Source organism: Acomys minous, assembly GCF_964271855.1.
Source record: "Acomys minous genome assembly, chromosome: 13".
In the NCBI taxonomy this organism is placed as follows: Eukaryota; Metazoa; Chordata; class Mammalia; order Rodentia; family Muridae; genus Acomys; species Acomys minous.
In genome coordinates, this window is record NC_140495.1 from 72,575,715 (window position 1) to 72,590,171 (window position 14,457).

At 41.0% G+C, this 14,457-nt stretch overlaps 1 protein-coding gene across 6 annotated transcripts in view; it reads right to left on the reverse strand.

Moving 5' to 3' along the window:
- Window positions 1-14,162, reverse strand: part of COL19A1 (collagen type XIX alpha 1 chain) — a 324,524-nt gene extending 310,362 nt beyond the window's left edge. For 3 of the 6 annotated variants that reach the window (XM_084755183.1, XM_084755182.1, XM_084755181.1), the window contains exons 1-2: window positions 14,027-14,162; window positions 1,479-1,605 (exon numbers count right to left, since the gene is read on the reverse strand). In XM_084755183.1, coding sequence (XP_084611309.1) covers window positions 1,479-1,569 — 91 coding nt within the window. In that variant the 5' untranslated portion in view covers window positions 1,570-1,605; window positions 14,027-14,162. Of the gene's footprint in view, window positions 1-1,478; window positions 1,606-11,301; window positions 11,349-14,026 lie in introns of those variants that run through there. The other 3 variants (XM_084755184.1, XM_084755179.1, XM_084755180.1) reach the window with 2 other exon arrangements.
- Window positions 14,163-14,457: the final 295 nt, after the last annotated feature.

Genomic DNA, 14,457 nt, shown 5'->3' on the forward strand with positions numbered 1-14,457 from the left:
TATCTCAAAAGTGACAATTTGCCCAAGTATGCTGTTGCCCAGTCATCTTGCATTAGACTCAACTGGTTGACTTGTCAAAAATGTAAAATACTGAAGTCACCAGGGATTCCACAGCAAATGGAAACCTCTGTTGGACAGGAATCCGTACCTGCTGGTGATTCTTTTACCAAAACCCGATACCATCTGCATAGATCCTTCAAACCATGGTTCCATTCAAAGCCCTTAGATGGCCAAAAACCTGTACCACACGACTCCATTTCTAGTCAAGAAAGTTGTGTTAAGTCATAAAGCACAGCACCTGTTCTTCCTAAAGAAACATAAGCTTCAGAGAGCAGATTATCAGAACATAGTTGCTTTTTCCCTAAGTAACTTTTTACATTAACACGGCAACAGTTTTTAAACATTGCTGCTCATTTATTTCTTGCTGAAGAAAAGGTGCTTTTACTCAAGACTGTGACAACCACAAAGTATATTAATATAGTAGTATATTAATAGAATATTTAAACTTTCATGGAGGTTGTCTTAGGAAATGGGTGTCATGTGAAATTTTTTATAAGTAATCAAGAGGCACAAATATTTGTTAAATGTTTATAAGTGCCAATTTTAATTGGTGTGTGCATAAACTCAAAAGCGTCATGGAGAGGCAGTTTATGCCTATTCATCAAAACTATTAAGAGACTATAGAGACTAAGATTCTGTCTCAAGATACATCACCATGTGTGATTATAATCAGAATATATCTCATTTGATCCTCAGCAGAAATGGAAACTTTCTATTTTATTTCAGCTAACAGCCTCTCCAATGTATTTCCTTCAACTTTGCAAAACGAAGAATGTGTAAGTTAATAATCTTTCCAGGCACAATTAATTTTAAAAGTCAGAGATGAATACAAATGCTCCAATTTGCCAGAAAGCCCTTTAGGAATATTTAAAAAGACAATTCATAAATTTAATAATTGAAAATAAATATTATCTATTTTATTGAATCCTGTAAAAATCTGTTCATCTTTTGTTTCCCTCATCTGAGACACCACAGAGCTGAAATATAATTAAACTTTATTTCTTTTTACACTTCAGAGACTGTTTTTACTTTTTCTTAATTAAGGGTAGACATGTCCTTGATAATTGTAATTACTGCTGAACTTTCAGACTTACAACTTGAACAAATATTAAGGGCTAAAATGTGAGATAATATCAGATATATGAACAGAGACATACATGAAAATAATCACATTTACAAGTTTCCATTATAGAACAAGTTAGATAACATACACATGAAAAATGTGAAAGTTCGCCATGGGCAATATTAAGATCTATACAAATGTCAATGGTAGAAAACACTGATTTCTCCAGTGTATATCAGCAGATCTAATCTGTGGCCTTTCCAACCTTTACAAGATTTGCTTTAATGGATTTTTTTTAATTATTTAAGGACTATAGATAACATTTATCAATTAAGTAGAGAGGTGACCCACATACCTGACTTGTCCCTGACTGTCACACAAGTGAAAGCAGGAAGCAGTAACATTGCCACCCAAGTCCACAGTTTCCAACAGCCAGTGTGCCTCATCGTGCCTTGAAACCATGGGAACAAAGGGCCACAGACCTGCAATGGCAGAAGAATTCAAGTTGAGTTTTTGTGTTCTGCTCTATCATAGTCACAAAATCATCACAAACAATGAGAAAGCAGGGGAGATCCAAGATGGCGGCGCTGGCCATGCACTGTGTCTGAGCGGCAGGATGGAGCCTAGAAAAAGGGCCAGGAGCTACAGACCACAAGACCTGGAGAACCCTTGGTGAGAAGGGTCCACATGGTGTAAAGCACAGATGCGTCTGGCCTCGGGCCATCCAACTGGTCCACAGAGGATGGATGCCCAGTCCCCAGAGTCTGGATGATCACCCGCCTATGGGCTGCAGCTGCGACCTATATCTCAGACTCAGTGTCTGCATTAAACTGAGTGCAGTGAAGAGCCAGCATCTATATCTGCTGACCTAGGAGAGAACCAGGAGAATGGGTGAATCTGACCTCAGACCACTCCACCTGTCCACAGAACCCCAGCCACATGCAAGCTATCAGGAGGTACCCGCCCCCCCCTCTCTCACTGAAGTGGGGGCTGTAGAGCACAAGCATCAGAATCTGCTGACTCATGGGGGAGCCCTGAGTGTGGATCTGTGATAGATCTGACGTCTGATCACCCTGCAGAGTCAAGGCTCAGTATGGGCGTGGGGGTGGACATATTCTCCAAAGCACAGCCAAACAATTCAGGCTAAGGCACTGTACCTACACCTACACCCTCTGGTTGACCGAACTAAGGCCCCAGGGCCTGAGCAGGCATGGACATGCACACTGAGCCCAGTTAAAAGCCACAAGCTAGCGCATGGAACTCACACTCTCTGGTAGCTAAACCAAGGCCCCAGGGCCCAAGTGGCCTAAGGTAGGGTCTCCAAAGCCCAGCCAAATGCAGGATAATGGGCTGTACTTATACTCTCTCAGACTGAACCTTGGGATGCAAAGCACCAGTATCAACCTCTGCTGGCCCAGTAGGTATGCCAGGATGTAGAGCAAAGTCCCTCAGAGTTAAACCTAGGTCACTTGCTTGATCCAGGGAAGGGTTCCCAGATCCCCACAGGTAAGGGGTCTCGACCTATGGACACTTACCAGTGAAGTGCTCTCAAAGGCCAGTGAAAAATACCAGAAACTACCACTCAGTGTCAGAAACAGCAAGATGACTAAAGGCCAGAGTAAAAATACAAACAACAAAAGCTAAAGTAATATGACATCTTCAGAACCCAGGTATTCCAAAGAAATCAACCCTGGAAACTCAAGCACAACTAAAGCACAAGAAAATTACCTCAAATCCTTCATAATGAAGATGATAGTGGAGGAAATGAATAAAATCCATAAACAAATACAGGAAGATGCAGCCAAACAGACTAAGGATCTTAGAGAAGCCACGACAGAGGTCTATAGAGAGGAAATGAAGAAATCACTGCAAAATTTTCAGAAAAATGAAAATAATTAGGTGAAGGAAATCAATAAAAGAGTTCAAGTTCTGAAGATGAAAATGTAAACTGATAACAGAACAAATAGAAGAAAGCAGGGAACAAGAGAACTTAGAGAAGAAAACAGGGACTGCAGAGGTAAGTTTGCTCACAAAATTCAAGAGATGGAGGAAAGAATCTAGGATGTAGACAATGCCATAGAAGAAATTGATACAACCATCAAAGAAAATGTTAAATCTGAAAAATTCCTAACACATGGACATGGAAATCAAGGACACCATAAAAAGATGAAACCTAAGGATAATAGGAATTGAGGGGAAAAAAACCACCCAAACTCCAAGGCCCTAAAATATTTTCAACAAAATCATAGAAGAAAATGTCCCCGAGACCTACAGAACACCAAATAGAATACACCAGAAAAGAAAATCTTCCTTCCACATAATAATCAAACCACAAAATATATAGAACAAAGAAAAAAATATTAAAAGCGGCAAGGGGAAAAGGCCAAGTAACATAATGGCAAATTTATCAGAATCACATGCAACTTTTCAGCAGAGACCATAAAAGCCGGAAGGGCCTGGGCAGAGGTCTTGCAAACCCTAAGAGATCACAGATGCCAGTCCAGACTACTCTACTCAATGAAACTTTCAATAATCATACATGGAGAAAACAAGATATTCCATGACGGAAACAAATCCAAACAGTACCTATCCACAAATCCAGCCCTACAGAAGTTACTAGAAGGAAAACTCCAACCCAAAGTGCCTAACTACAACCAGAATAACACAAGTAATAAATAACTTCACTGTAACATAACCAGACAAACACACAAGTACTCTACCACAACCAATATCAAAATCAAGGGATTTAACAGTTCCTGGTCATTAATGTCTCTCAACATTAATGGTCTCAACTCTCCAATAAAAAGACACAGGCTAACAGAATGCATGAATAATCAAGACTCAACATTCTTCTTCATTCAAGAAACACATCTCAGCCACAATGATAGAAATTACCTTAGGGTAAAAGGCTGGAAAAAGGTCTTCCAAGCAAATGGATACAAGAAGCAATAGCCATTCTAATATATAATAAAATAGACTTCCAACCAAATTTAATCAAAAGAGATGGGGAAGGACACTTCAATCTCATGAAAGGAAATTTCAACCAAGATGACATCACAATTCTGAACATCTATGCTCCCAATACCAGGGCACCCACATTTGTAAAAGAAACATTAATAAAGCTTAAACCACACATCGATCACCACATATTAATAGTGGGAGACTTCAACATCCCACTTTCATCAAAGGATTGGTCAATGAAACAGAAGTTAAACCAAGAAATAATGAGGGGAATAGGGTGAAAGAGGGAGGGAGAGAGGGAACAGGGAGATATAAGTGAAGGGATAACAATCAGGATATAATCTGAATAAACTATTAAAAAATAAAGAGAAAGCAATGGAGTTCTAATACCACATAATTATATATTAGGGTATATAATAATGTAACATTCAACTGAGTGTTTTAATACATACTTTAATCTTTATTAGTTCTGGGGAAATATTTCTAGATTTCTTCTTCTTAAAGATTCTTATCACTTAAATCTTCCAACTTTTTCAATAGTTTTAAATCCATACCACACAAGTGATTTTTTTTTTCATTTTAAAAATTATAGTTAAAATATACTATAATTTAAATTTCATATTTTGACAATTTCAGTTTTAGATGTGCATGGGAGTGGAATGAAGTTCACTGCCTTTGCTTTGCAATCCCTACCCTCATCTGTCTCCACAATTCTTGTCAGTTTACAGAACTGACTATCTGAGCCTGTTAGGCAAAACTTTCCAGGTCATTGTCTGAAAATACTCAATTATCATTCCACTTTCCCTGCTACAAATTTAACTATGGTATATACCTTAAATATTCAGAATTGTTCCACTTTGGTCTTCTTTATTTGGTGACTTTATTTTACTTAGTATAATATCTGTGGTGTGTGTGTGTGTGTGTGTGTGTGTGTGTGTATACCCAAAGGTGCCTACAATCATATGTTTATGGGTGTAAATATACATGTGTATGTGTGAAAGGCAGAGGTCAGTCCCAAGTATCACTCCTCAGGAGCCACCCTCCCTGCTTTTTGAGACAAGGTCTCTCATTAGCCTTACTTTCTCTGATTAGGGTATGCCTGATGACCAGCAAGCTCTCTTCCCTAAAGCTGGGTTTACAAGATCACACCACCACACCCAAATTTTTTATGTAGATTCTGGGCACTGAACTCTGGTCTTTACGTTTGTGTATCAAGCACTTTACTGACAAAACTGTTTAGGGGCCAGTAGCATAAGGTCCTAAAAGTTCATTAGTGTTGTGACATTTGTCAGAATTTTCCCTTGCTTTGGGGCTGAATGATAGTTCACTGTTTGCAAACACCTGCTTTGTTCCTCATCCATCAATGGATATTTCGTTGTTCTCATCCATCTGCTATCGTGAATATTTGTTATAGGCATAGATGTACAAGCATAAATCTGAGTCCCTACTTAAAATTCTCTTGGGTATATTTTCAAAGAAGAAAATGCTGGGTGGACCATATGGCTCTCATATTTTTACCTTCCTGAGGACCCACCGTGCTGTCTTTCTGTAACACTCGAACCATTCACATTTCCACTACTAAGTCACAGGTGTGCTGATTTCCCCATGCCCTCTATTACATTTAGTATTTTCTCTCTTTTTGGTAGTTACCATACTAGTGGTGTTAGAGGGTGGTTCACTGTGGTTTTGATTTGTATTTTCCTGAGTATTAGTGATACTAAACATATTTTATGTACCTTGTGGACATTTGTATTTCTGTAGAGAAGTGATATTCAGTTGCTTTCCCTGTTTGGTTTTTTTTTTTAATACAGTTAGCTGTAGTTAGGTTGTATTTTCATATATTCTGCATTTTAACCCCTTTTCAGCTTATAATTTACAGAAGCTCTCTCCTATGACATGGAGACCCTGGGTTCCCATTTCAGTCTGACATCCTTTCATACACAGACTTTTTAAATATAGCTTATTGTATTTTTTCATATATTGCTTATACATTTGGTATTAAATACCATGATTCTGAATTTTAAATACAATTTTATCATTATCATATTTATATATTATGACTTAATTGACATGGTCATATTTTACATAAACTATTTTGTTATTGGATTGAGTCCCACTCCTAAAATTACAACTGGACATATTCAAACTTTTAAAAAAGGAAACAGATATATGCAATATTATTGAACATTTTATAATATTGAGCTAACGTCATCATCTTTATAAATTTATATTCCTACTGTACAGACGTTAAAATGAAAGATTCAGCAGATAAAATCTCTAGCGGGTCTAGAGAGCTGGTTCAATAGATAAGAGCACTGGCCACTCTTCCAGAAGACACAGGTTTGCGTCTCAGCACCCACGAGGTAGCTCACATTTATCTTTAACTCCAATCCCAGGTGATCCAATGCCCTATGCACCAGGCACAAACTTGCTATGCAGACATAAGTGTAAGCAAAACATCCATACACATAAAAATAATATAAAAAAAGTAAAGTATTTTAGAGCCCTATAACAAATGCTTAACATTATTTAAGTTAACTTTACTATAATGAATTGGCTAAAATGGAAATAATTTGTAATGGAAAATGTATTGGATCCTTCGAATTATTTGACAATTACAGTTTTATTAGAAATGTTATACAGGAGCCATAAATCACTTATATGCCACTATCCACAGTTTAGTGAAGAACCAACTGGAAAAGCACTCATCACACAAATATCTAACTTCTGTCAATAGACTCTCTTTAAAGAAAAATAAGTCCACCGTCTTTGAGTCTACATGCACATACCAAATGCTCAGTTCAGCATTTTAAAATTAATTCAAGATTTAGATATTTCTGGATGAATAGCTAGAGGCAGCAATAGCAATGTTAAATTTGTATGTGTGGTTCTAAATATGAAACATCTGGTCTTATGTCTTATTTATTTTGAATTCTTGATACAAGCATAGTCTTGATCCTCACATGACCTTGTAGTTTAATCACAGCTATTATTTCATGTCTGTTAGCAAGTGTTAAATAAGTGAATTCTAGTTTAAATGAATTCTGTTTGATGCATTGATAAAATTTTCAGGGAGGTTTGTAATTGTGGTGATTTCTCTCAGTTGATCAGTTAACATGGAAACAGAATAGTTAAAATATTCACTTCTTGTGTGGGTTCTGCCACTTGTATGCAGGTTATGGAACGTCCTATGTCTGACCCATTCACGTGGAAGTCAGGAGCACTGACATGTTATTTAATGTATGGAAGTTGCATACATGTATATGTTGAACTATGTACTCTAAAGGTGACTGCTGTTATATATATAAGCTATAGAATAATTAGTCTTATTCGATATTACGCTTGTCTCTTCCAAGTGTTAAATGATTTTAAAATTCATTTTCATCAAAAAGTTGCCTCCTGTTACAGCAACAAAGAACTACAGAGCTATAAAGTCACAGGCGTATGAATTCAGTCTTGACATCTCCCAACAATTTGCTTATGCTTCTCAGAGAATGAAAGAACCTAGCTGTAACCTGACTTATGCAAAGTGTCTCAAGGATAAGATGAGTTGACCAAATGCTTGAACCTCCTACCACTATCTTTCAGCGAGGTCAGCAGAAACTTACACAAGAATCTGTTCATTCCCTGTCCTAACTTCTGGAATTTCTGATAGCCAAGCTCTCCTCCTTCTGTAAACACTCACTGGGTTCCTTAACTTCACATTACCCAGAATCCCTTGTCATCTTCCTTCAGATCTATTGTTTCCTACTTGACATGTGTCTGTCTGTCTGTCTGTCTGCCTGCTTGCCTGCCTGATACCTAATATGATCATTTTTATAATACCCACCTTTATATATATGTATATATCTTCTATCTATCTATTGATTGATTGATCTATCCATCCATCCATCTATCTATCTATCTATCTATCCATCCATCCATCCATCCACTCATCTACCCATCTCTCCTATCCAGTTGTATACCTCATTTCTATCTTCCACTTCTTTATGTCGGCATCAATATTTCCTAGGTTTTTAAAGGCAAATTATGCTGAACCAGGTGTTTTCTGTGTTGTTCCCAAATAAAACTTCCATGGAAAGAACTATCCCATGTTTGCTTGATCAAAACATGGGTTTGCTTGTTTGTTTTGTGTTGTTTTGTTGCCATCATTACCACATGTTGTTTAATAGCAGGGTCCAGGCCATAGTTCTCAGATCCTTACATCTCACATTGCTTCCTCATAAATATCCATGTATCCCCTGCCAAGGTCCCAATCGGAACCCTGATAGTTCCTCTCCAGTGCCACACAATGAAAAGTCATACTTGTGAGTGTGCTCAGCACTCACTAGCCTTCACAGACACCAGTTGAGTTTCTCAAACAAACCCTCTGAGGTCCTTCAGATAGCTCTGCCTGTAACCCACCTCTGCTTACAACCTACCCTTTGCCAACCAGATTACTTTTGGATACTGTCTCTTCAACTTCCTTAATGCCCATCTCAAAATCTTTAAAGCAATCATTAAACCTAAAAGATTTTAAGGAAGATAGGTTTTGAAGGATTCCTTGCTTTTTTAAAATAATGTATAGTATATATTTGTGCGCAGAGAGCATGAAGATCAAAGGAAGGAACAACTGAAAATTTACTCCTTCATTCCATTCATAGCATGAGAGGCCGATTACGTACCATTAACTGGGTGGGGACACAGCAATGAGTGAAATAAAAGTTCATGGTGTCAGGGCTAAGAGATAGCTCAGTAGTTAAGAGCACTTGCTGCTCTTGGAAAGGACCCAGGTTTGGTGACCAGCATCCACACTCACTGCTGGCTATAAATCCAGTTCCATGGAGTGCAACACCATCTGGTATCTATAGGCACCTTTTTTCATGTTGTATACATCAATTCATGTAATGGACATACCTGAATAACTAAATAAATAAGTGCCTTCTATTAATGTGGTTCAGGAGAGCAAAATAAACACACTCACTGCTTTTTAAAAAACACATGAGGAGGACAGGAAATCTGACCAAGAAGACAGAGCTATGGACCAGTGGATGGAAGGATGGACCAGTGGGTGGATGATGGAGCAGTGGATTGAATGATGAAGCAGTGGATGGAAAGATGGACCAGTGGATGGAAAGATGGACCAGTGGGTGGATGATGGAGCAGTGGATGGAATGATGAAGCAGTGGATGGAATGATGGACCAGTGGATGGAATGATGGACCAGTGGATGGAATGATGGACCAGTGGATGGAGTGATGGACCAGTGGATGGAATGATGGACCAGTGGATGGAGTGATGGACCAGTGGATGGAATGATGGAGCAGTGGATGGACCAGGGGATAGAATAATGGTGATTTTCAAGTGAGATTGTTAGTTCAGAAGCCTGATACTGAAAACCTAAGTAAATAAAATTAAAGCACATCTATCTTTCAGATGTGAATGTTTTTACTGTTATATCACTTGACATTTTACACATGCATCAGACATCTTTGAAATTGTATATTACATGAGAGCTATCACCAAAATAAAATAAGAAAAACAAACAAAAAATATGAAGAGGACACACATAAAAATAAAAGAGAAAGTGGAAAAGGATGCAGATTCATTTTATGTAGGCTATTACATTAAGTAACACATCTCCACTTCCAAACAAGTAGGCTGGAAAGATTATGAAATAACTTAGACAAAGCTCCAAAGCCCTGAAGTTCTTCAAATGAGTACATCAAGTCTGATCTTGAAAACAATCATCCTTGTTAGAAATTTCATTTGTTCCAATAAAGGATTTGTTGGACAGAGAAAAAAAAAATTTTTTTGACCTGTCAAATGTCTGCTAGAAACCACGTTTTCATAGCATTCTTTACAGAGGGAATGCTAAATAATAGGGCAGATGATTGATTTCTAAATCAAACTATCTTGACTGTGCTCCAGTGTGTCCATACGCAACTCCAGCAGGAAAGCCTTGTTATGTTGTTATGAAGTGAGGCACGGTGTAAACAAGCAAAACAACAGGTGTCACACATCTGCTCTTTTGTCAGTCTTGAGAATCTATCTTTCGTAAAGAGGGAGGGAAGCCAAAAAAAAAAACCATAAAGAATTTTTAAAAGCTAATAATTAAATGCAACTGCTTTGGAATAGATGTGTAGTTGTTTTAATAACTTCGTCATTTATTTTACTATTGAAACTGGAGTAAGTTCGCAGAAAACTCCCACAACTTAGCCAAGGTTTCTACCCCCTTATATGCTGCACAGAAATCTCTTCTGATTATGTTTTAATTACAAATCATCTTCAATTTCTTCTTCCCTCCTATGTACCTCAGACCTGGAGGAAAGTCTGTCAAAGCCCTTTGTAAGGCATGATGTCATTTGAAACTATGCAGACTTTCTCCACAAAAAGCATTTGTTCACTTTGAGGCCCTTTCTAGTCCTGAAACAGACTTCTAACTAGACTCCTTTCCTCCACTTTTGTTTCTGCAATTTCTATCTTCCAACGGTTGAAAATTGATTCTCTTTCCCTTCTGACAAGGCTTCACCATCCTCTAAGTATTCTGTGAGTGCCATCCCAGGATAGGTTGGCCACCCACTGCCTTGTAAGCTGAGTGAACTCCCCTACTCTCTTCAGCGCTCTGTACCACACAGTAATAACTGACTTGCACTATCCCCACTCTACCTGTCCTATTAAAGGAAACTAAACAGTGGCATTTTATTCAGTAGTCCCCTGTGATCCTAGTATCAGTGGGTAGCAATGCAACCAATTTGTAGAAGGAATATGGTCTAAGGCAATTTTTTTAGATGACCGCAAAAGAAATATTGAGAACTTTTGGCCAATGTAGTGAGAACCGGACTACTTAATATTCATAGAGGGATACATATAAATAGGGGATTATAAGGAAGTATAGAAAAACTTACTAAGCAAAAGCTTGGTGAATGTAATTTAGTGAATTTCAAAGATAATAACAGTACTGAAGTTGATTTGTGCCTCCCCCAACACACACACACGCACACACACACGCACACGCACACACACACGCACACACACACACACACACAAACATATTCCCTGACTACTAACATTTGTACTACTGACCAATTTACTCAAATACTTCAAGGTTCCATAGAACTTCTCCTTCATTTCAAAAACAGTGTTCACGGCCTTAAAGATGTCAGGTCCCAAATTCTATCTGAGCATCTCTAAGCAGTGTTCTCTGCTCTCGACAGCGTGTCTGCTTCATTGACATACCTCTCTGGATGACAGCTCTCTGCACTAGCCTTTCGGATACTCCAAATGTCAGCAGCTGCAGCCGGCGACCTACACTGTTTTCTGACTACAAGCTCTGGTTTTCAGAGTATCACTTAGAATTCCATATTGACATATTTGTGTAGTTTCCCCCAACTCATCCACCGTTTCCAGCTTCTCTCTTATGCGAATGGCTCTGTGGGCCACTCTGATTGTCTTAAAATTGCACAATTGCCTTTGGTTTCTTACACATGGGAGGGGCGTTCCCAACTCACAATCTACATGTGGCTAAGATAGGCCTGTTCGTCTACTACCACCATCTTTCTGTTAAACTTAGTATGCAACCTCCTCACTTGGTTTTCTTGCTGTTGGTCTACACAACAGCATACAGCGCCCGCGGCTTCTCAGCCTCTGCTCTCCAGTGTTTTTATGGCAGGTACGGATCAGCTCTCTTCATCTTAGATTTCACTTCAACTTGTGCTTTCTGATTTCCCAGGCACATGGCCGCTCACCCCTTGACACCCTCAAACCTTCATACGTGCCCTTCCTCTGTCTTCCCTGCTTGCTCTCCTCTGCTAAGTCTCCGTATTGCCAACAGGGCCTGCCCGGAGTACCTGGGCTCTCCCTACTTGTTCTGCCTTCCACCGGGCATTAGCATCTCCAGGCTGTATATTATTAGTATATCTATAGCCTCCTTCCGTTCATGCCTGCTTGATTTTCATTCTTCATTTGGTTTCCGCTTGTGGCGCCATTAGTCACATTCCTATGGTTTTCATGCATATTTTCTCCTGTCTCTAGGGCCACCCATTCAGGACCTAACTCTCATTTCTGCTGCTTCAGAAAAATGAACAGAAATTTCAGCAAAAAGAGATTAAAATGCAGGGCCAGAAAAAAAAATAGATGGGGCGTCTCCATTTCTGACGAATACCATGGGCTTCCATCTGTTGCGCGTGGTAATCTCCCCTTCCTCCTGGTCCTTCCCTTCCCTGTTCAGATGGAGTGGCTCTCCTGCTCCATTGTCATAATGTTCTTCTCTTGGGACACCTCACTTAGATTTCTTCACGCTTCGCGAAATCATTCTGGTTTAAAACCCCAAGGAAGCGCCTGGCAGTTACTTCCTGCATTTTCTCCTCAAGGGAGAACCGCTTTCCCTGGAAGCTGCCTTCTCTTTTGTGCCTTGAAGAATTATCCCTATCAGAAAGCTCCATCCTTTAGACTCAGGCCTGGGGAATTACAGTGTGCACCATGAGAAAATATAGGCATCCCAGTTCCTCCTTTGCAAGCACCTGGTGAAGAGCTCTCTTACTTAGAACGGACCCAGCAGCTTTGCTGGTCTATTCAGGAGAGCCCACTGGGCCATCCTTCACAGGCTGGCTTCCTTTTCCTCCCTTAAAGCCCAACTGTAGTCCTTGATTTGTGCAGGAGTGTGGCTTTTAGTAGCTCTTTCTTGGGGGTGGGGAGGGGGCAGATGCAAATTCCTCTAAAGAGCCTTTACCTCCCTCACATCTTTTTGCTCCTTGGACCTCCTCTCAGAGGATATATTGGAAGTGAGTAGTCTCTGAATTGGTGGTGAGGTGGGAGGAGACAGCACAATTTATTTCTGTTACCCTAACATTTCCCAGCCTCTAGCTAGGTCTCACATCACCCACTGTCGCAATTCCTAGATGGTTCTATTAAAAGTATTCATTTTCAGATCTGGGTCCCATTCTTTCTACTGCCCAGTACACTCTCCCCCGAGACCCACAGAGCGCTTCTCTTGTCTCCTATGCAGTGGGACCTATGTGGGTAACCTGCCCACCCTCTCCACTGGCTCCAGAGCCCTCCACGACCTAGCTGGGGTAAGGTTAAGAGCTTCTTAGCCCGCCTGCTTCAAAGAGCCTGGCTTGAGCGGCCGCGCGCTTGGTTCCGGGCCAACAAACTTCTCCAGGACCATGCGCGTCGCCTCCCTCCTCCCGGCCTTGGTGGCTGCGGCGCCGGCCAGATTCCCGCAGAGCTGAGGGCCGCGAGCGGAGGCGGGGCGGCGTCCCTTTGCGCCGGGACCCTGACGTCCCCGCGGCGCCCGCGGCAGCGAGGACAGCGGGGATGGCGGCTGCGCTCCGACCCGGCGCGCTGCGCACTCTGCGGGCTGAGAAAGGCTTAGGGCCAGGCACTAGGGGACAAGTGCCGGATCCTCAGCTTAAACCGAGCTCTAGGACCTCCTGCGCGGGTCAAAGTGGGTAACTCCACGAGAGATCTGGGCGTCCGAGCTTGCGCGTCCTGCCTTCCGCCTGTCCCCAGCACAGCATCCCAGCCCCAGACCGCAGCCCAGCAGAATTAGTAGCTTGCTCTGTGTTTTTTAGCCCTTCCTCCGTAGCTCGTGTCCTTTTTACCCAGATCAGCATCGCACACACTTCTGCTTCCCAAACCCACCCAGAAAACCCACTGAGAACTAAAGTGGAACGCGTAAGCCCGAGTGACCTGGACGCTCAAACATTAACTACATTATAGGTAGCCTATCAAAGTGGCCTGATCTGGCCAAATGCACTCGGTTCCCTTGGTTCCGCGTGGGAATGCGTAACCGCAGGTGGGCAGATTTAACCCCGAAATATGTGCACATGTGCAGCACCGTTTTGACGTTTTCTTTAAAAACAGATGCAGGCAAATGACTAGAAACACAGCATATGACATAGACCAGGCTTGTGTAGGCGACATAAAGAGAAACTGCGGGTGGCACAGCTGCAAGGCTTACCTTGAGTTGGTGTCTGAGTCCCTGGGAGGCGCGGTGGAGTCCGGACAGGGCTGCCGCACCACCGCGTAGTGGCCCGCGCCAGCTCCCAGCGAGTGGAAGCGGGACGCATCTCTGCCCTTATTCGTCCCTCCAGTGTGACCCTCCCACTCGGTGAGCACGGAGGACTCCGCAAGGCAGTTTTCAGCCAACTCATGCCCAGGTTTTTCTTGTTCACACAGAGCAGGGGGGAATTATGTCTTTCGGGTTTCTGTTTTAATAGCAATTTCACTGAAGCAAAGACAGTTGGGGGCAGACGCTTTCTCACGTCTGACTAGGAAGAAGTGTCCTCAAAGTGCAATGTGTGGTATACATTCGCAGGTAGATAATTGCTTTTTTAACAGTTGAGCTAAAAATAAAAAGAATATCATGTATGTTTTATTTTTCACTTCCAT